Source organism: Nerophis ophidion, linkage group LG23, assembly GCF_033978795.1.
Source record: "Nerophis ophidion isolate RoL-2023_Sa linkage group LG23, RoL_Noph_v1.0, whole genome shotgun sequence".
Lineage (NCBI taxonomy): Eukaryota > Metazoa > Chordata > Actinopteri > Syngnathiformes > Syngnathidae > Nerophis > Nerophis ophidion.
The window spans coordinates 39,254,468-39,279,946 of NC_084633.1; the positions used below are offsets into that span (position 1 = coordinate 39,254,468).

Here is a 25,479-nt window from a genome sequence, read left to right on the forward strand (position 1 = left end):
CTTAGATTTATCTGGGATCTGAACTGAGGATGTTGTTGAGGCCTGTGCAGCCCTTTGAGACACCTGTGATTTAGGGCTATGTAAATAAACATTGATGGATTGATTGATTATCTGAGAGCCAGATGCAGTCATCAAAAGAGCCACATCTGGCTAGAGAGTCATAGGTTCCCTTGCCCTTGCTATAGGCATACCTTGGTAAAATGTCTCCGCTTTAGTTTTGGGCGTACAGTAGGCTGCTAAGCACACGTTACTTATTTTCACCAGTATAACCATTGCTAGTATTGGTTGTAGTTGGGTTTAGTCTGTGTTTTCTGATAGTACTGACAATACCCATATGATTGTTGTGATACTGCATGCAGGCATGATGTACTACTCCCTGAAGACAGCCTAATTTCTGTGTCAAATGTGTTGGTTAGAGATTTGTTATTGACAAAAGGCTTGTCTGTTCAACTATTATGGTCCCAGCAAATCAACCCCGAGTAAGACGCAGTGGAAGTTTGAAGTTCCTTGGAGAAGCGCAGTCCATCCAGCTGGATTTGGCTGTGTGTCTGGCAACCTCAGTCACGGAGGAGGGGACAACAGAATTTTGACCGCGATTGCCGTATCATTTCAGGTCCAATACTTATATGTGGCTCCTTTAAAAGTATGTGATATTATTTATAATCGTGGTAACAAATAAGAATTTAGAGACATGGAATTACAAGCCTAGAAATCAAATTCCCAATTAGACGCCACAGTATGAAGGAGTGGAAAAACACATTAGCTGACTTGTGTGCAATGAATGGACGAGGCAAAGAACACCACATTAACACATCTTGAAAAACAAAGGTTTGTTAAAAAATAATGGAGTGATGAAGCCTTAAATTCTCTAAGTCTGTTATCAATTCAACATTTTCTTTCATTGGATTAGGCAGAGGTTTTCTTCTCTGTGTCACGTCAAGGACACTCACCTGCTGGGTTCTGCAACCTGTTGGGTCCAGCGGGTCGGATCATGGACGGATCAGCATGAGGACCGTCTGAAAGAACGACACTATGTTACACAAAGCCATTTTGGGGACGTCACTTCCTGTGGACGGGCAAGGCGGAGCCCCCTTACATCACATCCTGTTTACACGGTCTGTTACTTGCTCGCCACTTGCCAGTGTTTCTTTTCTCGCCGTTCACCAGCTTTGTCTGCTACCGTATTTTTCGGACGGAAGTCGCAGTTTTTTTCATAGTTTGCGACGTGTGAAATTGTTAACACATTACCGTAAAATATCAAATAATATTATTTAGCTCATTCCCGTATCTTAATCTTGTTGGAGGTACCAAACCCCACCAGTTTCATACGCGCATTCACCGAACCCTTCTTTAGTGAAGAATAAAATAAATGTTTTCTTCAAATTCAAGACAAAGTTGTGTGTTTTTGGTAACACTTTAGTATGGGGAACATATTCTAAGTAACAAAGACTTAATTTTGAGTTTTTTGGACACTAGGGGAACATATTCTAAGTAATAAAGACTTAATTTAGAGTTATTTGGTTAGGGTCAGGGTTAGAGGGTTAGGGTTATAATAAGGCCATGACGAATAAGGCATTAGTTAGTACCTAATGACTAGTTAAGAGCCATTATGTTACTAATTTGCATGTTAATAAGCAACTAATTAATGGTGAATATGTTGCCTATACTAAAGTGTTACCATATTTTTTTTTACTGGTGCACAAAATGAACCGTGCATGAACATCACCTTGTCCAAACAACATAAACTCACAACAAATTACACACCTGCAAATCAATCAGCTGTTGCCGTATCCGTAATATGCCAACAGGGAGAAGTTTGTATTTACACGAAGAGTCGGGTGTGTTTTGACCTAGGCCTAACCCCTGAGGTCGACTCACCGAACCCCTAGAGTTCGATCGAACCCTGGTTACGAACCACTGGACTAGACGTATAAGATTTCATAGGATTTATCGATTAGGAGTAACAGTTTGTTTGTTAAACATATAGCATGTTCTATATGTTATAGTTATTTGAATGACTTTTAATAATATGTTAGGTTAACATAGCAGGCACCTTCTCAGTTGGTTATTTATGCCTCATATAACGTACACTTATTCAGCCTGTTGTTCACTATTCTTTATTTATTTTAAATTGCCTTTCAAATGTCTATTCTCGGTGTTGGGTTTTATCATATAAATTTCCCCAAAAATGCCTCTTATACTCCAGTGCGACTTACATATGTTTTTTTCCTTCTTTATTATGCATTTCGGAGCGTCTCATACTCCAAAAAATACGGTACTCGGTTTTGCCACTCAATACGGGTCCAAAAAAGCCAAAGAAGGAGCGAATGGCTTTGGTGTTACAGCGGACTGAGCAAGTCTCTCCCCCCCCCCAAGATGGCGCCCTTGTAGGGGCTGCTGGAGCTCTGTGATCTTGTGTCATCCTTTTGTGTTCCTGATGTTTCCCTCTTCTTTTCATGTGGCTTTTTCTTTGCCTTTTGGTTGGGGACCCTTTGGGACTGTGTGACAAGGGTGACTTCTGCAATGCTTTTTTGTAAACTTCTGGATCTGCCTTCTGAGGGCATTTTGGCCATGGAGGCCAGCTGCTGGGTCTCTACCACACCAGAGTCCATTTGGAGAGACTGGAGGGGATGCGGACACGGGACTGGACAAGCTTCACAGTGTCTTGGCTAAATGAGCAGGTATCGGACACCTCGGTCTCCTTGGACGTATCCTCGCTCATCCATGCAGACTGGACACTGGCCGAGAGTTGGTGGGCGGCCCAGGGTGGAGTCGACTGTCTTGGTGGCTTTGTTGGGTCCGCTCCTGTCCCCCCTCCCCAGCAGATGATGGCGTGGAACACCAGAGAGGCCACCAAAATGTATATCTTTTTGTTTTTTATTGTTGTTGTTTTACTTTTGTGGCTGGTTGCATCAGCCCTGCCCCTTTAATGTCTTTAAGCGTTTACCTGTTTCTCACCTTTTTTGTAAGGGGCGCCGGAAGCTGGCAGCGATCCTATTCTGTCTCCCTGTAATGTTTGATCCTGTTCAGTCTCCCTGTAATGTTTGTCTGATCTTGAATGGGATTGTGCTGAAAATCCTAATTTCCCCTGTGGGATGATTAAAGTACCGTATTTCCTTGAATAGTAATAATAATAATAATGGATTAGATTTATATTGTGCTTTTCTATTGTTAGATACTCAAAGCGCTCACAGAGAAGTGGGAACCAATCATTCATTCACACCTGGTGGTGGTAAGCTACATAGGTATGTAGTATGCACCTGCCTTGAATCACTGCCGGTTCAAACTCGCTTCCCAAAATAATTAGCGCATGCTTAGTATTACCGCTTGGTCAAACTCGTGACGTCACGAGTGACACTTCCCCTGTCATCATTTTCAAAATGCAGGAGGCTGATTTCAATACCGGTAATTTGAAATCGCGTAAAGGGAAGAAGTTTAAGAGCTATTCAGTAGGATTTAAGGTCCAAGCTTGTATCACACAAACATTTTTACTGCATACCTTTGGTAAGTGCCAGAGTGAGAAGAGGTTTTAAAATAATTAGCGCATGCTTACATTTACCGCATGCCTTTGATAAGCGCAGGAGTGAGAAGAGGTTTTAAATTAATTAGCGCCCCGGCAGCAATTCAAGGAAATACGGTATTTCTGATTCTGAGAGGGAAAAGAAGAAAACCCTGGAAGGTGGGGACTCTCCTTTCGGAGCAGTAACACGCTGCCCCCCCCTTCTTGCATCCTCCCCTCTCTCTTCTCCGCATCAAGTTTCTGCCTTAAATGAGTTTGCCTTCTTGTGTGTGGTGCATGCCAAAAACATTCACGGGCAGCAAGGTAAAGAAGTTTTGACTTCTTCTATAAGTGTAGCAACATTGTTGTTAATGTTTTGCGTGTGTGCGCGGTGACAGCTCAACTCGCCTTGTTGTTGTGTTGTTTTGATAATTAAATGGAGGACATTTTCATTTTCGACATTTTCGAGTGCAATACGTCCGACACTGATTGTTATTTATTACTTTGGTACTCTTGTCTTGTTCTGTATATTGTACAGTATTTTGTATGTCTATAGGGTTTTGTATATTGTACAGGATTGCTTGTTATTTTCATTGGATAGTAGTCTGTTTATTTCAATTGTTAGTTTTTCCTTCATTACCTCTAGCATTATTTATTTTACCCCATATTTGTTCCCACAACCGCACCTTAAATTGGAGTCTTTAATCTCGTTATATGCAAATACAATGACAATAAAGTCCATTCTATTCTAAAGTATATCAGATTGATAACCAAGAGTGCATTCTTTTACTAAAATATGGACTTTTGTGGAGGCTAGAAGCAATTATTCATGTTTGCATTGTTTCTTACGGTGAACTGCTTCACTATACAAACTTTTACGAGCTCGACTTACACACGATGTGCAAGAACCAGTTAAGTTCGTAAATGGAGTTTCCACACTACCAGTGAAGCAAAAGATTAACTTACAATAGGGAGAAATACAATATGGTTTGTTCCATTTTCAATCTTAGCCTTTCTCCATGTGTATTACTGATAATTCATTCACACCATATGTTTTAAGTGTACAGCGACCAACAGAGGAGTATCATAAATCTCAAACTATAAGCCACTACTTTTCCCCTACGCTTTACACCCTGCGCCTTATAAAACGGTGCTGCAAATGTATGTGTTTCTTCGCTGACCCCCGTAATGCAAATACTTTTCATTAAAATACACTTAAATGTTGTGTTGTTGTTTGTGCTATGGTGCCATCCTTTGGACGAGTTTGCACACTGCAGCTGCTGCTAAGTGAAGTAATTCCTGCTGTTAAGAGCTTTGAACTGGAAGTAGAAGTGCCATTCCATCTTCTAGCCGTCCGTAGCGTTTCTACTCGTATGGATTCTTAATCACTCCAAATGTTTGTAAACATTACAATATAACTAAAACAATTCTTACTTATTAAAGTGTCCCATGTGTGATGTCTGTAGGAGTGTTTTCATGCATATTTGTACCTGCTATCGTAATGTAATGAAGGTAGCGTTGTTAGCATCAGCTAATATGCTAACGTGTTTACGAGTGTTTCTGTAAGTATTATTAACTTACAACGGCATTATTTTTGTATTGTTTCAGTTTCACAAATTCCTCAGTAAATTCAGCAAAATGTCACCGTGAAGTTATTGAGTCTGTTTAGCTGATTGGAGAACTAGCTTGCGCAGCTAGTGGGTCCATTGATTGATTGATTGATTGATTGAAACTTTTATTAGTAGATTGCACAGTTCAGTACATATTCCGTACAATTGACCACTAAATTGTAACACCTGAAAAAGTTGACCATGACTCCTGTTGTTAGGGGACGGCGTGGCGCAGTGGGGAGAGTGGCCGTGCGCAACCCGAGGGTCACTGGTTCAAATCCCACCTAGTACCAACCTCGTCACGTCCGTTGTGTCCTGAGCAAGACACTTCACCCTTGCTCCTGATGGGTGCTGGTTGGTGCCTTGCATGGCAGCTCCCTCCATCAGTGTGTGAATGTGTGTGTGAATGGGTAAATGTGGAAGTAGTGTCAAAGCGCTTTGAGTACCTTGAAGGTAGAAAAGCGCTATACAAGTACAACCCATTTATCATTTATCATTTATTTGTTTGATCAGCCGTTTTACTGCCTCGTTAAAACACCGTTTGGAAACAATTAAGGTATGCAAATAAACATTTATAAAATATTTCTGTGTAATTAACTCATTTCACAACTTATATATCTGTGACTGCGGCGAATATGTGGGAAAATATTTTTTTCCTCTATTTTTGTGGGTGCGGCTTATATACCGGTGCACTCCATAGTCTGGAAAATGCGGTATTGAAAAAGTTCAATTGATATGTTTACTTACTCGGAGGTGGCCCCGGGGCCATGGGAGGCTGACCCAGACTAGGAGGTGGGATCTGTGGGAAGCCAGGTGAAGGCAAGCCAGGTTGCCCAGGCATCATTCCCTGCTTTTGGAGGCGAGTCCTCCTCTTCTCCTCAAGCTCCTTTTGGATCTTGTAAATCTTCTCTGCTAGGAGGTGGTAGTACTCCGCCTTGAGGGAAAGGAGCAAAGAGAAACCAGAGCGTTTACATGTCATCCACTTCTCGGACACAAATGCGATGGCCAGGTCTTACCCTACTGTTGGCCGACTCGTACATGTCCCCCTCTACTTTTCGTGCATACGCCACCAGATTTTCCATCCTGCGGTCCTTCAGGGCAGCGGGGTCAGGAGTGGGAAAGATGGCTTGCACCCTGCTCACACATACAGTATATACATTTCAATGTTGACTCCTCCCACATTGTAAAAGACAACAGGTATCAAAGTACCGTATTTCCTTAAATTACCGCCGGGTATATAGTATGTGCCTGCCTTGAATTACTGCCAGGTCAAACTCGTTTCGCAAAATAATTAGCACATTACTGCCGGCTCAGGAATAACGCCGTGTCAAACTCGTTACACAAAATATTATTTTTATTAGCGCATTTCTAGAATTCCCGCCGGGTCAAACTCGTCACGTCACGAGTGACACTTCACCTGTCATCATTTTCAAAATGGAGGAGGCTGATTTCAATCATTTGAAATCGCATAAAGGGAAGAAGATTAAGAGCTATTCAGTAGGATTTAAGGTCCAAGCTATTGAATATGCTAAAAAGAACAGTAAGCAGCTATGTTTTATTAATATAAGGTAGCTGCGTGTGTCAAATATGAGTCATTAAATGATTCCCGTGGTAGAGGGCGCTAGTGATCCTTCTTGCGACTACTCTGCTGCAGAAGAAGTGACAACAAGCAGCAAGAGTGAGCAGCGTGTGTTTATTTTTTCCTCTCGTTTGCACTTTTAACATGGAGGATTACATATCTAAAATAAAACAGTTTTCTAAACTGGACTTTCAATCGAAGCAGGAGGTAATAAAGGAAGATCTCCATCAAGACAGAGAGACTTTTAAAACCGAAGAAAGATAAGGAAGACTTTTATAAACAAGTTATCGATGCTTTTGATCAAAAAGAGCTGCTCATGGACTTCATTTATAAGAAAAGGCAAGACCATAATAACGTTTTTTTTATTAAACGTGCTTTTCATGATGGTATCCTTACATCACACTCAAATGTTTAAGCCCAGGCCTAAATTTACCGCATGCCTTTGGTAAGTGCTGGAGTGAAAATAGGTTTTAAAATAATTAGCGCATGCTTGCCTTTACTGCATGCCTTTGGTTAGCGCTGGAGTGAGAAGAGGTTTTAAATTAATAAGCGCCCCGGCGGCAATTCAAGGAAATATGGTATTTGTACCTGCTATCTTAATGTAATTAAGCTACTAGCGTCATATTGTAACAGGTTTACAAGTGTCTGTGTTATTATTATTAACTCACAATGGCATTCCTTTAGTATTGTTACACGTTCACAAATTCCTCAGTAAGTTATTGAGTCTGTTTAGTTTATTGGCGAGCTAGCTTGCACAGCTACTGGGTCCATGACCATGACTTCTGTTTTTTTTGATCAGCTGTTTTACTGCCCTGTTACAGACACCGTAAATGAACATTTACAACTACTTTCGTCCCAGTATATATCTGCGGCTTATAGTCTGGTGCGGCTAATACATGTAAATATACTTGTTCTTTCTAAAATTCGGTGGGTGCGGCACTCTATAGCGCGGCAAACACGGTATCTTCCAGAAGGCTAACTTCCCGAACACAGATCAATGTAGGTAAATCTTAGGAATATAAATAAATAGGCCGATGTTGTGGAAGAATCGTTACACCTTTCGTGATTAGATTGATGTTTTTTACTATCGCAAAACAGTTTTGGGTTTTTTGTTATCGTTTACAAACTCAGGAAATAAGAGCCAACAGCAGTAAATGCCATACATTTCATATTTTAATAATATTTTTGCCACTTTAAGCCGGAAAGTTGGTATGGCCAATTACACCCCTACAACTACTTGGTGTTGGATCGATCCACAATTTTGTAGCAATGCCAAAAAAATCATGTAAAGTATCCAAAGAGCAGAAGAATAAGTTCTAATTAAATTTCACAGAATTGCAGACAGAACCATGTTACAACAAAAAATAACCAAAGTTTAAGAGTAATTGATCAAATATATTAATGATAACGTATTTCCTTGAATTGCCGCCGGGGCGCTAATTATTTTTTAAATCTCTTTTCCCTCTGGCGTTTACCAAAGGCATGCGGTAAATTTAGGCCTGCGCGTACAAATTTGAGTGTGATGTAAGGATACAATTATGAAAAACATATTTAATAAAAAAAACATTATTATGGTCTTACTTTTACTTATAAATGAAGTCCATGCTCAGCTCCTTCTGATCAAAAGCATCAATAACTTGTTTATAGAAGTCTTCCTTATCTTTCTTCATTTTAAAAGTCTCTCTGTCTCGATGGAGATCTTCCTTTATTACCTCCTGCTTGGATTGAGAGTCCAGTTTAGAGAACGGTTTTCTTTTAGATATGTAGTCCTCCATGTTAAAAGTGCAAGCAAGAGGAAAAAATAAACGATCGCTGCTCACTCTTGCTTCTTGTTGTCACTTCTTCTGCAGCCGAGTAGTCTCAAGAAGGATCACTAGCGCCCTCTACCACCAGGAGGCGGGAGTCATTTAATGACTCATATTTGACACACGCAGCTATGGTATATTAATAAAACATAGCTGCTTACTGTTCTTTTTAGCATATTCAATAGGTTGGACCTTAAATCCTACTGAATAGCTCTTAATCTTCTTCCCTTTACGCGATTTCAAATTATTGAAATCAGCTTCCTCCATTTTGAAAACGATGACAGGTGAAGTGTCACTCGTGACGTGACGAGTTTGACCCGGCGGAAATTCCAGGCATATGCTAATTATTTGGCGAAACGAGTTTCTAGACGTGCGCTAATAAAAAAAAATATTTTGCAAAACGAGTTTGACCCGGCGTTAATCCTGAGCCGGCGGTAATACTAAGCATGCGCTAATTATTTTGCAAAACGAGTTTGACCCGGCAGTAATTCTAGGCAGGCGCATACTATATACTAGAGATGCGCGGTTTGCGGTCTCATCCGCGGAGTCCACGGGTAAACTGCGGGTCGGAAGGTTGACATGACGAAAAAATTGATTTTAATTAGATTCGGGCGGGTGGCGGTTGAACCATCCGGAGACATTTAATATACATGGTTCTGGGATCGGTATCCTTTGCCATTCAAAGAGCCGTCTAGCCATTTAAGACCCGTGTCAGAAAGTGAAGAAGTCAATAGGAGACGCTATTATCCTCTTGAATGACTGCCGGCAGTCACCCAGATATTAAATAATAGTGCGTGCTATGAAGCCATCGGCTTTGTCGCCTTCTACAACATACACGATCTGCTTGTCAGTCCAGCATCATGTGTGTCACTTCCGCGGCAACACGCACACGACTGCAAGGCATACTGGGTGACACAGAGTACACTAATGGTTGTGATATGAACAATTTTAACACTCTTAGTAATATGCACCACGCTTTGAAGCCACACCAATTAAGAACGACAAACACATATCGGGAGAACATCCTCACAGTAACACAACATAAACGCAACACAACAAATACCCATAATCCTTCATGGTACTTCCTGACTATTTTATACACCCCAAACCCCGCCACGCAACACCACAAATACCATAATACTTTGTATTCATGACATTTCCTGACTATTTTATACACCCCAAACCCCGCAACCCCCCGTGTGTCGGTAAGGTGGGCGGGGTTGGGGGCGCGGGGGTGTAAAATATATTCAGGATCTGTCATGAATACAAAGGATTATGGGTATTAGTTGTGTTGCGTTTATGTTGTGTTACTTTGAGGATGTTCTTCCGAAATGTGTTTGTCAATCTTGTATTGTGTGGCTTCATTGCGTGGCGCATATTAGTAAGTGTTAAAGTTGTTCATATCACAACCATCAGTGTACTCTGTATCACCCAGTATGCCTTTCAATCTCATACGTGGGTTTGCGGAAGCTGCACACAACATGTTACTGGACCAACAATTGGGTCGTACGTGTTGTTGAAGGTGTCAAAGGCAATGGCTTCACAGCACGCCCATATTCTTGTTTTCAGGATGAACGCTATTGAATAGTCGCGAGAACGTCAGCGGCTCCAATTGTCATCATTACTCTGTGAAACAGTTTTAAATGTGGAGGGGGTCCGGTCCGATGACCATGGATGAAGTACTGACTGTCCAGAGTCGAGACCCAGGATGGACCGCTCGTCGGGACCCAGGATGGACCGCTCGCCTGTATCGGTTGGGGACATCTCTACGCTGCTGATCCGCTTGAGATGGTTTCCTGTGGACGGGACTCTCACTGCTGTTTTGGAGCCACTATGGATTGAACTTTCACAGTATCATGTTAGACCCGCTCGACATCCATTGCTTTCGGTCCCCTAGAGGGGGGGGGGTTGCCCACATCTGAGGTCCTCTCCAAGGTTTCTCATAGTCAGCATTGTCACTGGCGTCCCACTGAATGTGAATTCTCCCTGCCCACTGGGTGTGAGTTTTCCTTGCCCTTTTGTGGGTTCTTCCGAGGATGTTGTAGTCGTAATGATTTGTGCAGTCCTTTGAGACATTTGTGATTTGGGGCTATATAAATAAACATTGATTGATTGATTGATTAAATAACTCTGTGAATGGTAATGGTGGACAACTTCTGATGTAATTCAGCGGGCGGTTGGCGGGCGGGTACGGTCCCGATAAAATGTTGGTTCGGGTGGACGGCGGGTGGATGACGGTTTTGGTGACGCGGATGAAATAATTGGCTATCCGCGCATCTCTACTATATACCCGGCGGCAATTCAAGGAAATACGGTACTTTTGAGACATTACTATATGTTACGCAGCATACGCCAGCAGCCTTTGTCACCTCTTTTTTTTTTTTAATACCGCTCCAATGATCATTTCTATGCCAAATAACAGATTTTCACATCCCTAGTTTTGGTGATCTAAGACCGGAAGGTGCATACGACAAAGTGGTGGGACTGGAGGGAGGAAGCGGACTCACAGCTTGTGCACGAGGTGGTTGCGGAGGTCTTGCGTGATGTCTTCGTGCCAGGACTTCCTCATGGCCGCAGAAGGAGGCGCCGCAGTCGGCATGGAGCCCAGGTTCCCCACACCATCATTCATCAAACTGGTGAAACATTTGGCACTGTATGTTAAACATTCCTTTAAGCTGGGGGTCGGCAAAATAATGTTTCTGTAGGAGGACATACATGACACACAACTCCCTAAATGTTTATTATTTTTGTGTGTATGTTTCACTGATGACAGTAGTGTGGACTGTTTGTTTACATGTACAACTTTCTCCGATGCTGCCACAGAGAGACGTGTTATATGCAACTCCTCATTTGTCTCATTTTGTCCACCAAACATTTTATGCTGTGTGTGAATGCACATAAGTGAGCTTTGTTGACTTGTGTGGAGTGCTAATCAGACATATGTGGTCACTGCATGACTGCAAGCTAATCTACGCTAACAAGCTATGTAGGCCAGCTGTTAGTACATATTGCATCATTATACCTCATTTGTAGCTATACTTGAGCCCATTTAATTTCCTTGACTTATGTCCTTTTGTATCTCATTTATATTTGCACGTGTCCGACAGATTATCTTTTTGTAATATTGGCTGCATTTCTCATAGTTGTTTGTGTGCCATGTTGTTCCAGAACACAGCAAACGTTACCCAGCTTGCGAAGATTATAATAAATCCATTAGAAGAAGACAATTTCCTTTAACTTGGACACACACATCTATACTTTTGGCCATTCTAAGACAGTCATTTCCAGGAGTTATCTCACCCTCTGAGAAGTTTTACTAATGTTTTATAATGTCGTAAAAATGTGTACAATAAATATTACATGACTGTCAACACATATTTGCGTCAGCCTACAACACATAGTCATTTTGATAGTAGGCCAATATAACTAATATTGGCACTTACATCATGTGTTGTCTTAATTATAACACTTACATAAGACATTAAAGTACTTTTGTTGGTAGGCTAATATAACTAATAAAGACACTTACATCATGTGTTGTCTTCATTATAACTTTTACATAAGACATTTAAGGTACTTTTGATAGTAGGCTAATATAACTACTATAGACATGTGTTGTCTTCATTATACAACTTATGTAAGACTTTTGAAGTCATTTTGATAGTAGGCTAATATAGACACTTACATCATGTGTTGTCTTCATTATAACACTTATATAAGACTTTTAAGGTACTTTTGATAGTAGGCTAATATAGACACTTACATCATGTGTTGTCTTCATTATAACACTTATATAAGACTTTTAAGGTACTTTTGATAGTAGGCTAATATAATTAATTTAGACACATCATGTGTTGTCTTCATTATAACACTTATACAAGACTTTTAAAGTCATTTTGATAGTAGGCTAATATAGACACTTACATCATGTGTTGTGTTCATTAAGGTACGTTTGATAGTAGGCTAATATAGACACATCATGTGTTGTCTTCATTATAACACTTATATAAGACTTATGGTATTTTGGTAGTAGGCTAATATAACTAATAGACATATCAATTGTTGTCTTCATTACAACACAGTATATAAGACTTTAAAGGTACTTTTGATAGTAGGCTAATATAACTAATATAGACACTTACATCATCTGTTGTCTTCATTATAACACTTATATAAGACTTTTAAAGTCATTTTGATAGTAGGCTAATATAACTAATATAGACACATCATCTGTTGTCTTCATTATAACACTTATATAAGACTTTTAAGGTATTTTTGATAGTAGGCTAATATAGCTAATAGACATATGTCTTGTCTTCATTATAACACTTATATAAGACTTTCAAAGTCATTTTGATAGTAGGCTAATATAAACACTTACATCATGTGTTGTCTTCTTTATAACACTTATATAAGACTTTTAAAGTCATTTTGATAGTAGGCCAATATAGACTCTTACATCAAGTGTTGTCTTCATTATAACACGTATATAAGACTTTTTAAGTCAGTTTGATAGTAGGCTAATATAGACACTTACATCATTACACTTATATAAGGTGTAGAATTTTTTGCGGGTCCAGACAGATTAGTTTTTTGTATTTTGGGTCCAACATGGCTCTTTCAACATTTGCTTTAAGCAGCGGTGAGCCCTAAGTTAGCCAGTCCTACCTCTGCGCGTTCATGCTGTTTTGCAACATAGCATCTGGCAGAAGGGACGTCTGATGGTTCGGGGCCTGCACACCGCCATTCACTCCAATAGAGTTTCCTCCTGGATAAAGAATTGAAACATTCTGAATGCAGAAAGAAAAACTCTATACATCAGTTCATTTTCACGGGAGACAAACTAACCCATGGCGTTCAGATTCCGCATCCCAGGTTGCCCTTGCAGTCCCTGGTTTGGCATGTTGGCCTGGGAAGGCTGCTGTTGCATCTGGTTGCCCTGGTAGGTAAGGCCGAGGGCAGCATAGGCCCTCTCTATGGCGCTGGGATCGATCTGGTTTGGCGGGGTCAGGTTTGGAGTACTGGACTGTCCACCCGACACCCCTGAACCTAACGAGTTCACCAAACCGAGCCCTGCACTGCTGACAAGCGCTGCGATGAAAGAAGAAAAAAAAGTCATTTTTAAGAGATGCAGGAGGAGGGTGAAACAAAGGTGGATGTAGCGCAGGTCAGATGGAAATGTACAAACCCCGTTCCCATATGAGTTGGGAAATTGTGTTAGATGTAAATATAAACGGAATACAATGATTTGCAAATCCTTTTCAACCCATATTTGGTTGAATATGCTACAAACACAACATATTCGATGTTCAAACTCATAAACTTTTTTTTTGTTACAAATAATCATTAACTTTAGAATTTGATGCCAGCAACGCGTGACAAAGAAGTTGGGAAAAGTGGCAATAAATACTGATAAAGTTGACGAATGCTCATCAAACACTTATTGGGAACATCCCACAGGTGTGCAGGCTAATTGGGAACAGGTGGGTGCCATGATTGGGTATAAAAACAGCTTCCCAAAAAATGCTCAGTCTTTCACAAGAAAGGATGGAGCGAGGTACACCTCTTTGTCCACAACTGCTTGAGAAAATAGTCAAACAGTTTAAGAACAACGTTTCTCAAAGTGCAATTGCAAGAAATTTAGAGATTTCAATATCTACGGTCCATAATAGGGCTGGGCGATATATCGATATACGCGATATATTGCGGGTTTGTCTGTGCGATATAGAAAATGACTGTATCGTAATATTGGAGTATACATTCTCACGCAGTTATTTTTAGCTGCTGGCATTACACTACAGGCTCTTCTCACTCTTTCCTGTGTCTCTTTCTCAAAGGCAGCAAGCGCAGGTTCTTACATACGTCACATACTGTCACGTCAAACGTCACATACGTATACGCCCTCGCGGGGCAGAGAGGTAACAGCATGGGTAACGTTAGCTGTGGTGCTAGCGGAGTGTTGCGATACGAGAGAAAGAAGGTGCAGATCTGGTAACAAATAAAATGAGAATTAATTCCCAAGAAAAACAGCAGGGGGTCCATCGTGTGCGGGTGGTTTGGCTTCAAGCGGAAAGATGTCGAATAGACAACTTTAATTTGTCAAGCATGGGGCACAAGCGTTGCTACCAGAAGTAGCATTACTGCTAATATGGAGCATCATTTGAAAAGTCACCTGCTATTAACTGTTTAATAAATACAGTTTTGGTCAGTTTATTTAGTTGTGATTTCCTTCTCTGCATGAAAGTTTAAAATGAGTATATATTAATGCAGTATGAAGAAGAATGTTCTCATGTACAAACCCCGTTTGCTTATGAGTTGGGAAATTGTGTTAGATGTAAATATAAACGGAATACAATGATTTGCAAATCCTTTTCAACCCATATTCAATTAAATGCACTACAAAGACAAGATATTTGATGTTCAAACTCACAAACTTGTTTTTTTTTTGTAAATAATTATCTTGGCTGCAACACGTGCCAAAGTAGTTGGGAAAGGGCATGTTCACCACTGTGTTACATCACATTTTCTTTTAACAACACTCAATAAACATTTGGGAACTGAGTAAACTAATTGTTGAAGCTTTGAAAGTGGAATTGTTTACCATTCTTGCTTGATGTACAGGTAAAGTCGTTCAACAGTCCGGGGTGTTGTTGTCGTATTTTACGCTTCATAATGCGCCACACATTTTCGATGGGAGACGTGTCTGGACTGCAGGCGGGCCAGGAAAGTACCAGCACTCTTTTACTACGAAGCCACGCTGTTGTAACACGTGGCTTGCATTGTCTTGTTGAAATAAACAGGGGCGTCCATGACAACATTGCTTGGATGACAACATATGTTGCTCCAAAACCTGTATGGATCATTCAGCATTAATGGTGCCTTCACAGATGTGTAAGTTACCCATGCCTTGGGCACTAATACACCCCCATACCATCACACATGCTGGCTTTTGAACTTTGAATCTATAACAATCAGGATGGTTATTTTCCTCTTTGTTCCGGAGGAAACCACATCCACAGTTTCCAAATATAATTTGAAATGTGGACTCGTCAGACCACAGAACACTTTTCCACTTTACATCAGTCCATCTTAGATGAGTTCGGGCTCAGCAAAGCCGGCGGCGTTTCTCGGTGTTGTTGATACATGGCATTCGCTTTGCATAGTAGTTTTAACTTGCATTTACAGATGTAGCAACCAACTGTAATTAATAACAGTGGTTTTCTGAAGTGTTCCTGAGCCCATGTGGCGATATCCTTTACACACTGGTGTCGGGTTTTGATGCAGTATTAAAGGTCTATATCATCGCTTACGTGCTGTGATTTCTCCAGATTCTCTGAACCTTTTGATAATTTTACGGACCGTAGATGGTAAAATCCCTAAATTCCTTGCAATAGCTCGTTGAGAAATGTTGTTCTAAAACTTTTCGACAATTTGCTTACAAATTGGTGACCGTCGCCCCATCCTTGTTTGTGAATTACTTAGCATTTCATGGAAGCTGCTTTTATACCCAATCATTGCACCCACCTGTTCCCAATTAGCCTGCACACCTGTGGGATGTTCCAAATAGGTATTTGATGAGCATTCCTCAACTTTATCAGTATTTTTTGCCACCTTTCCCAACTTCTTTGTCACGTGTTGCTGGCATCAAATTCTAAAGTTAATGATTTGCACAAAAAAAAAAGGTTATCAGTTTGAACATCAAATATGTTGTCTTTGTAGCATATTCAACTGAATATGGGTTGAAAAGGATTTGCAAATCATTGTATTCTGTTTATATTTACATCTAACACAATTTCCCAAATATATGGAATCGGGGTTTAAAGACACATAGAATCATCATTCTGCTGTGATTATATGCATCAAGTGTTCATTCAAGGCGAAGGCAAAATATTGAAATATATATCGTGTATCGCGATGTGGCCTAAAAAAATTTAGATATTAAAAAAAGGCCGTATCGCCCAGCCCTACACAGAGTGAACCCTCTTACAACCTGTTTGGAAGCAGCAGAAAATGAAAAGCAACACAGGTCAATTTATCGATGCTGGCAAGTTTATCAAGTTCATTTATGATGTAATGACTTGGCTTATTGACCTGGGGGCCCGGGGCCTCCACACATGCTGCCGTTAAGAGGAACACTCACATTGCTGGTTCCTCTTGTCTCCAGCGTTTTTCAAAGGCAGGCATACAGGACAGTCATGTCGCGTGCAATTCTTCCAATGAGAGATGATCTGTCTTGATGAGGCACAATGCGCCACTGGAGGGGATCACATCAAAAAAGGGGGGACAACTTTAAAGAAATTAGGACTTTGCAACGCTTTAGGAAAAATGACTTTAAACTCCCAAAAGTGGTCGAACGCTGGACGACAGGCGAGGGGGTGAGAGAGATGAGGACTCCATGTGGACATGACTGGGAGAGACTCACCTTGGCAGGTCTTGCCAGCCTGGCAGTGAGTCATGTGGTTGAGCACGTTCTTCATGGTGCGGCAGTGAGGCAGGTTGCACTGCCGCACTTCTCCGTTGGCCTGCTCCCTGCGTTGGCACTTGTGCGCATGAAGCAAGAGGACCAGCTGCTGTTGAATCAGCTTCCGCTTCTCCGGGTCTGCTGTAGGGGGCGCTGAGCAGGGACCTGCCCCCACAGCACCGAGTCCCACCTGGGCCGTGCCCGCTGCTGCCGCGCCGCCGACGCCTGCAGGCTGCTGCTGGGATTTCTACAGGTGGAGAAGGGCAGCAATGGTGTTTTAGATTGCAGACATATTGGGCAAAAGGAAGAATGACGAGTCCCTGAGAACTCTACCGCCTGCAACGGTTTTAAAGGTGCAATATTCACATCACATCTTTCATATAATCGACAGTATTAGTGTTTTTTTCTTCATTTTTTTATATTTTTGTTTTCATTACATGGTCACTACTGCATCGTTTCTCTTGCTATATTTTTATTCTTATTGTTACTTTTTATTCTTATTGTTATATTTCTACTTTATTTCAATTTATACCTCCATTATTAACTTTTCAAATTATATCTCAATTCAGTACACTGCTGCTGGAATTTAAATTTTCTTGTGGGAACTCCTGAAGGAATCAATAAAGTACTATCTATCTATCTAATGACTCCAAGTCAAGTGTTGTTAAAGGGGAACATTATCAGCAGACCTATGCAAGCGTCAATATATACCTTGATGGTGCAGAAAAAAGGCCATCTATTTTTTTTAACCGATTTCCGAACTCTAAATGGGTGAATTTTGGCGAATTAAACGCCTTTCTGTTTATCGCGCTGGAAGCGATGACGTCAGAATGTGACGTCGCCGAGGTAACACATCCGCCATTTTCATTTTCTACACATTACAAACACCGGGTCTCAGCTCTGTTATTTTCCGGTTTTTTGACTATTTTTTGGAACCTTGGAGACATCATGCCTCGACGGTGTGTTGTCGGAGGGTGTAACAACACTAACAGGGAGGGATTCAAGTTGCACCACTGGCCCGAAGATGCCAAAGTGTCTGCCGCCAGACCCCCATCGAATGTGCTGGAGTTTCTCCACATTTGACCGGCGATGCTGAGGCAGACATGGCACAGAGATGTATGGATAACCTGCAAATGCATTTGCAATGATAGTCAACGAAATCACAAAGGTGAGTTTTGTTGATGTTGACTGCCAGCTAATCGATGCTAACATGCTACGCTAATCGATGCTAACATGCTATTTACCGGCGGTGCTAAAGCAGACATGGAACAGAGATGTATGGATAACCTGTAGATGCATTTGCAACTATATTACGTTTGCTCCCACCCACATTTAATGCGAAAAAAACACTTACCAATCGACGGATTTAAGTTGCTCCAGTGTCAAAAGATGCGAAAGTCCTGATCGCTTGGTCCGCACATTTTACCGGCGATGCTAACGCAGCTATTCGGCCATGCTATGGCTATGAATAGCGTCAATAGCTATTCGCTCAATAGCTTCAGTTTCTTCTTCAATATTTTCATACTCCAACCATCTGTTTAAATACATGCGTAATCCGTTGAATCGCTTAAGTCGCTGAAATCCGAGTTTGAATCCGAGCTAATGTCACTATATCTTGCGGTGGTATTCGCCATTGTTTGTTTACATTGGCAGCACTGTGTGACGTCACAGGGAAATGGCCAGTGTCTTCGCAGAGAGCGAAAATAAGGCACTTTAAAGCTTCATTTAGGGATATTCCGAGACCGGTAAAATTTAAAAAAAAAAATCAAAAAATACAACAAGCAACTGGGAACTGATTTTTATTGTTTTTAACCCTTTTGAAATTGTGATAATGTTCCCCTTTAACTACATCATGAAGAGGCCAAAGGGCTCAGGGGCCAGGAATCAAAATGTGAATGTTTCATTAGAACGTACCTTGCTTTGATGGTACTAATGTGTTTACTTCTTTACAATATAAACACCTCCGCTTTCACACAGAACTGTCAAGAAATTCATTATTCTGCCTTCGCTGCTCCTTCCAGCGTGCGCAGCAAGACAGATAGTTAACAGCATTAAGAAACAGAAGCTAAGTTTCTTGTCATTACAGTTCCTTCTTCTGAACTATTTTTCTTCCTCAGTTTATTTATTCATATGTCTTTCTTTGGTTAGGTCTGTAAGACTGAAAATATAAACATTCCAAAAGTATGTTACATACACACAGCAAACATTGCACACAGGTGGCTCAACACAATTGAACCTAAGGTGTAGCTTTGTCGCTCTTTTAATTTTCCTGAGGGAACTCTCCTGAAGGAATCAAAGTACTATCTATCGCTCTCATCTGGTCAAATTCAGCGCTGCATTTAGTCAACCAGTTTTGAATGTGAGTGTTTAACAGACAAAAAACAACACGACCACAAATAAAAAAGACATCAAAGTCAGCAATTTCAATACATTCTTACTTTGTTGTCCGGTTGCTGTTAAAAGTCTGATTTGTTCAATTTATTTAGATTTTCTTTTTAGTGTCGATATTGCCGTATTCTTCTACTCATCTACTACTGCTTCACTGTTGCCCCCTGCAGGGTGGCGGGAGTACTGCATACACAAGCAAGCCTAGTTTGAATGGTTTCATAGAGACTATTTGGGGGATGTTCAGGCCGAATGTGGTGTTACGGTTTCAAATTCTTCTCAATAATACTGTGATGTGTGACGGTGTCAAACGAAAGCTTGGTGAGTAGGTTTTTTTCTGGCGCTTTAGCGTTGGCCGAGTCTTTAAATAAACTTCATCTCCCAGAATCCTCTGCGCAGTGCAGGACCGGCAAGGTGGGGGCATGAAACACCGTAAGCAGGAAGTGAAGTGTGTTCGTACTTGTCCTCGATAACATTAATTGTTTTTTGGACATTAAAATGTGTCCATGCCCTGCCTTGTCCAGGGTGTACACCGCCTTCCGCCCGATTGTAGCTGGGATAGGCACCAGCGCCCCCCGCGGCCTCAAGGGGAATAAGCGGTAGAAAATGGATGGATGGAAGGATAAATGTGTCCATAACTGCTTGAGTTATGTTGCTGACGAACACAAAAAGTTTAAGCCAAAAACATAACCTTTTTGGCAGAGGTAAGAAAGTCTGCATTCTGCAAAGGGTGCTTTTGTTTTGAGAGCCAGCCAAAAACACCCTTCAACGTGGGAAATCGAGTAAACCAAAAAGCTATTATTACATCCTCAATCCATCCATTCATTTTCTACCGCTTGTCCCTCTCGGGGTCGCAGGGATTACGGGGGCCCATACATTTATCTTTCTACCGTTTGTCTCTGGATGTCGCGGAGGCGGAGCCTATTCTAGCTGCACTCTGGCGGAAGGCGGGGCTGGAGAAGTCACCTCCTCATAAACTGTCATACAGAAAAAGCTATTTGAGGCCAAACATCTTTTTTGTGAGGTATTTACACTGTTAAAAGTTATTTTAATAACCTTCCCATCCTCACCTATGATCATGAGCTTTGGGTTATGACCGAAAGGACAAGATCAAAGTTACAAGCGGCCAAAATGAGTTTCCTCCACAGGGTGTCGGGGTCTCCCTTAGAGATAGGGTGAGAAGCTCTGCCATCCAGGAGGAGCTCAAAGTAAAGCCACTGCTCCTCCACATGGAGAGGAGCCAGATGGAGTGGTTTGGGCATCTGGTCAGGATGACCTAAACGAGTGTTTAGGGAACGTCCGACCAGAAGGAGGCCACGGAGAAGACACGTTGTGAAGACTATGTCTCCCGGCTGTCCTGGGAACACCTCGGGATTCCCCGGGAGGAACTGGACGAAATGGCTGCGGAGAGTGAAGTCTGGGCTTCCCTACTTAGGCTGCTGTCCCCGCGACCCGACCTCGAATAAACGGAAGAAGATGGACTATCCAGTATTTACTATCACTTGTCAAATAATAATGTTACCTTTTTTATGTCAACTTTATCAGAAAGCCTTTTTGTTTAATAAGTTGTTTATATTAAATGTGCATTTGTAAGAAAATATGTCTATTTCCCCGAGAAGACGTTTGGCTGGAAAGTGTCTTTTACTCAATCGCTAGGACAATCAAAGAAATGAATGGGTCCGATTACCAAAAAAAGAGTGAGGAGCACACATTTTCTTACCATTCCAGGCATGCCTTGACCCGCTGAGACCTTCTTGTCCATGTTGAACATGCTGTTGGGCATTCCGGCCTTGTTCTGGAGCTGTGGGCTCAGCCCGCCTCCAGCAGACTGACCGTAGGGACCACCATAGGGGCCCGCATTGGCCATCATATTCATCTGTGGGTGGCAAGCAGAAAATGTTATATTGACTAAATCAGGCACATGCTGTGGGCCTGGGACAGTTTTTGCCTCATCCCGCCCTTACAGTGCGAGTGAAAAATTCACTATCGACCCAATAGGACCAACAGGAAGAGATGATCAAGTATTATCTGCTCACAGTGCGACCTGGTGGGTGTTTGAGCACACTGCAACTAGTCCTGGATGGACCCACTCCTTAATGCAGGGCGTCAAATTTGTTTTAATGGCTGCCTTTAGTGAATAATATAAAAAGAATTGGCCTCACGATGTAATTGCACAATTTTCTGAACAATAATAATAATAATAATGGATTAGATTTATATCGCGCTTTTCTATTATTAGATCAGGGGTGTCCAGAGTGCGGCCCGGGGGCCAGTTGCGGCCCGCAGCTAATTGTTTACCGGCCCGCCACACATTCTGCAAAAATTGCAAAATTGATACTATTGAAAAAATTTAAAAAAAAAAATTTAAAAACAAGAAAAAGTTGCAATGTTGACACAAAGCTGCCATGCAGGCTGTTTTTTTGGTCTTCCTTTATTATAATTTCTTTTGCCATTGCTCAAAAAAAAAAGAATTATTATAATTATATGTTATAATGAATTATTCACCTATTCATGGATCCAATTACTTCAAAAATGTCACTTTAAAATGTTTTATGTGGAAAAAAAATCGCAAATATTGTGTGGTTGCCATATAAAACATCAAAGTTTTCTTTGACAAAAAAGCATAAAAGAAACAAAATAATAGTTCAAAAGTAAAATTGACAGGTATTAAAAGTTGATCTCGTAACTTATGTGTTGAAAGTAAAAAAAAAACAAATAAAAATGTATCACTTTATGAGTGGGGGATCTTTTGGATCCCAAATATATTTTGCGGGATTGTGTTTACTCAAAAATATTAAAGAATTAAAAGTCCTGCATTATTGATCTTTTAGGGCTCTAATTACTAAATACTGCATATTTCAGTTTTACTATAAAAAAAAGTTGTCTTCGACAAGGCATTTTTTTTTTTACTTTATATCGACTAGAAGTTGATATAGAGATTTACTGTAGGCATTAAATAAATAAATAAAATTATAATAATTTGATTTATTTTGAACATTGTAATGACTGAGACCCTTTATGGTCCCCGGGAGCCCTTATGGTTAAAAAGAAACAAACATTTTGTTATGATTTGAAAATAAAAAATATCAAAATGCCCCCCAAATTCCGTGTGAGGCCCTCAGTGGATAAAGTTTGGACACCCCTGTATTGCATACTCAAAGCGCTCACAGAGAAGTGGGAACCCATCGTTCATTCACACCATTCGATTATTAAATATCATTTTTTACATAGACTGTAAAAAAAAAAATCTGTGGGTTTTGCAATACAAACCAGATAGCTCGGTCGCCAGAATTTAGCACTGTTTTGGTTTGTTTTTAAATGGTAAAATTCTGGCGACTATGCTGCTATTGTTTTTGTTAAATCTGAGTGTTTTCGTAGAATGCAATACCATAAACAGAAAAACTATTTTTACGGTAAAATTCAGCAAATTAAGCAGTCATTTTGCTGCCCAAATATATACGATTGTTTTTATGGTGATACTGTTGTTGAAAAAAAAAAAAAAAACAGTATCACATTTTTTACAGTAAAATTGCCAGTTTTTTCCTGTAAAACAATACTTACAGTGTACACTGTGATGGATAATTTGCTTTTAAATCATAAGTCAAACATATTTAAGTATTTATCGTTACTTTCACAAAACATTTTTTGGGGAATGTATGAAAATATAATATTTGACGCATTTTAGATGAAAATATATATTTTCTGTCAAAATGGGAAGAATGAATACATTTAGTAAGAGAAGATAAAGTACTTTGTTAAGGCATAACATTTCCAGGCTTTCGTGGGCCATATAAAATGATGTGGCCCTCAGGCCGATTCCTTTATGCTTCCGTCACACGCAGGGTTCTCACAGGAATGAGGCAAAAATACAACTGTATCTAATGTGCACAGCTGAATCCAATACTACCAGTAGAGTATATACTGTGATTGTGACTGTTCTTCCACAGCATGTATTCAAGCTGTCACCGGTTGTAGAATATCCGGATGTTCACTGGCAGGGTTAACCTTTACCACACCACAGAGGTACAGCAGCCAGCCTGAATACCACAATCACCGCCTCTGTACCGCATAACAACCACCACCACATCTTCACCCATATTGTGGCCCGTGAAAGACTAGAAGTATAAAACACTTCATATAATAGAGCAGACCTGGGCAAATGAAGGCCTGGGGGCCACAAGCGGCCCATTGAGCTTTTCAATCTGGCCCGCCGGACATTCCCACATTGTGTTTTTTAGCTCTTTAAGAGGGAAACTGTAGCTGCCATTATGATGTGCAGTGATGTATAGTTAGTATAGTTCAGGGGTTTCCAAAGTGCGGCCCGGGGGCCATTTGCGGCCCGCGGGTAATTTTTTAACGGCCCTTAGCACATTCTAAAAATACGATTAAAAAAAATAAATAAATAAAAAGTGGTATAAAAGAGTAAACAGGTGAAATGTGACAAGAAAATGTTGCAATGTTTACTCTAATAACACAAAGCTGCCATGCAGGCTGTTATTTTCTTTAAAAAAAATATATTTAAAATCAATGTCACATTAAATATTCCACTTTGAGATATTTTTGGGGGAAAATGTTGCATATTTTGCGTTTGCCATATAAAAAACTACGTTTTTTTTTCTAAAGAAGGGCCTAATAAGAACAAACAAAAAACAAACAACAATAAAAGTTCTAATTGACAGATGGATCTGAAGTTGATCGCAAGACGATTGTGTTTAAAGTAAACAGTAAAAAAAAAAAAAAAAAGTATTTTTATTTTTAATGAGTAGGAGGACCCTTTTGAATCCCCAATCATTTTAGTGCGATTTTTTGTGTCGTTGCTAAAAAAAAATAATAACAAATTGAAATCGATGGTGTTATGTGTTGACATTTTTAAGGCTCCAATTATTCTATAATCTCAAATATTCCACTTTAAAAAAATATATTGGGGGAAACTATTGCATATTTTGTGTTTTTTTTCCATAACAAAACAGGGTTGTTGTTTTTTGACAAAAAGGGCATACAACTTAAATCTTTAAAAACCTTATATTGATAGATAGACCTAATGTTGATCTAGAGATTTAAACCTGGAATAACAATAATACAAAATAATGACACATTTCCATTATTTTGTTGACCAAAATCCTATGGGGTCCCCAATAATTTTAGTGCAATTTTTTTTTGTGCCGTTGATAAAAAAATAATAAATTGAAATCGATGGTGTTATGGGTTGACATTTTTAAGGCTCCAATTATTCTATAATCTCAAATATTCCACTTTAAAAAAATATATTGGGGGAAACTCTTGCATATTTTGTGTTTTTTCCCCATAACAAAACAGGGTTTTTTTTGGACAAAAACGGCATACAACTTAAATCTTTAAAAACGTTATATTGATAGATAGACTTAATGTTGATCTAGAGATGTAAACCTGGAATAACAATAATACAAAATAATGACACATTTTAAATATTTTTTTGACCAAACTCCTATGGGGTCCCTGGGATCAAGTCTGAGTGGAGGCCTAAATGTATATTTTAACACATATATTGTGTTGGTTTTTGAAATAAAAACATATCAAAATGGCCCCTGCTTGCTTTGATTTTTCAGAGTGCGGCCCTCACTGGAAAAAGTTTGGTATTTCAATGGTTGCAATCTGCGCTTTTGGATGATAAACTAGTTACTATGGTAATCCAATTAGTTACTATGGTCATCTAATTAGTGACTAGTGTCATCTAATTAGTGACTATGGTCATCTAATTAGTGACTATAGTAATGTACGTCACAGCAGCTCAGACGAGGCACCAAGCAGTGTGGGCAGGAAGCGTTTCCACAGACGCGGAAGGAGATTTTCACAACAAAGTTGTAAAGCTTAGTGATATATCACATGTACCAGATTGTAGGTGGGTTTATTTTGTACACTTCGCGTTCATATTTTACTGTTTGTTGCATTTTTTTCGCGTTTCACTTGATTGTAAAATGTGTCGATCGAAAGGGGGTGTGATGTTCATATGTTATCAATATTCAGTGTTTTATCCTTCATAGAAAAAATTTAAATTCCATTACGTTTTTTTAAGGTGGTCTGTCATAACGTTTTTAGCATTCAATCTGACATTATTGTGAGGTTTTGAAATGGGGTGTTCATAAAATAGATATACCGGCCCC

At 40.2% G+C, this 25,479-nt stretch overlaps 1 protein-coding gene across 4 annotated transcripts in view; it reads right to left on the reverse strand.

Moving 5' to 3' along the window:
• The window catches only part of ep300b (E1A binding protein p300 b), a 112,826-nt gene that overhangs the window by 75,913 nt on the left and 11,434 nt on the right, over positions 1 to 25,479 (reverse strand). For all 4 annotated transcript variants that reach the window (XM_061884511.1, XM_061884513.1, XM_061884512.1 and 1 more), the window contains exons 4-12: positions 21,060 to 21,215; positions 16,916 to 17,201; positions 16,634 to 16,747; positions 13,342 to 13,584; positions 13,162 to 13,261; positions 11,001 to 11,126; positions 6,126 to 6,243; positions 5,857 to 6,043; positions 951 to 1,016 (exon numbers count right to left, since the gene is read on the reverse strand). In XM_061884511.1, the coding sequence (XP_061740495.1) occupies positions 951 to 1,016; positions 5,857 to 6,043; positions 6,126 to 6,243; positions 11,001 to 11,126; positions 13,162 to 13,261; positions 13,342 to 13,584; positions 16,634 to 16,747; positions 16,916 to 17,201; positions 21,060 to 21,215 (1,396 nt within the window). The remainder of the gene's footprint in view (positions 1 to 950; positions 1,017 to 5,856; positions 6,044 to 6,125; positions 6,244 to 11,000; positions 11,127 to 13,161; positions 13,262 to 13,341; positions 13,585 to 16,633; positions 16,748 to 16,915; positions 17,202 to 21,059; positions 21,216 to 25,479) is intronic.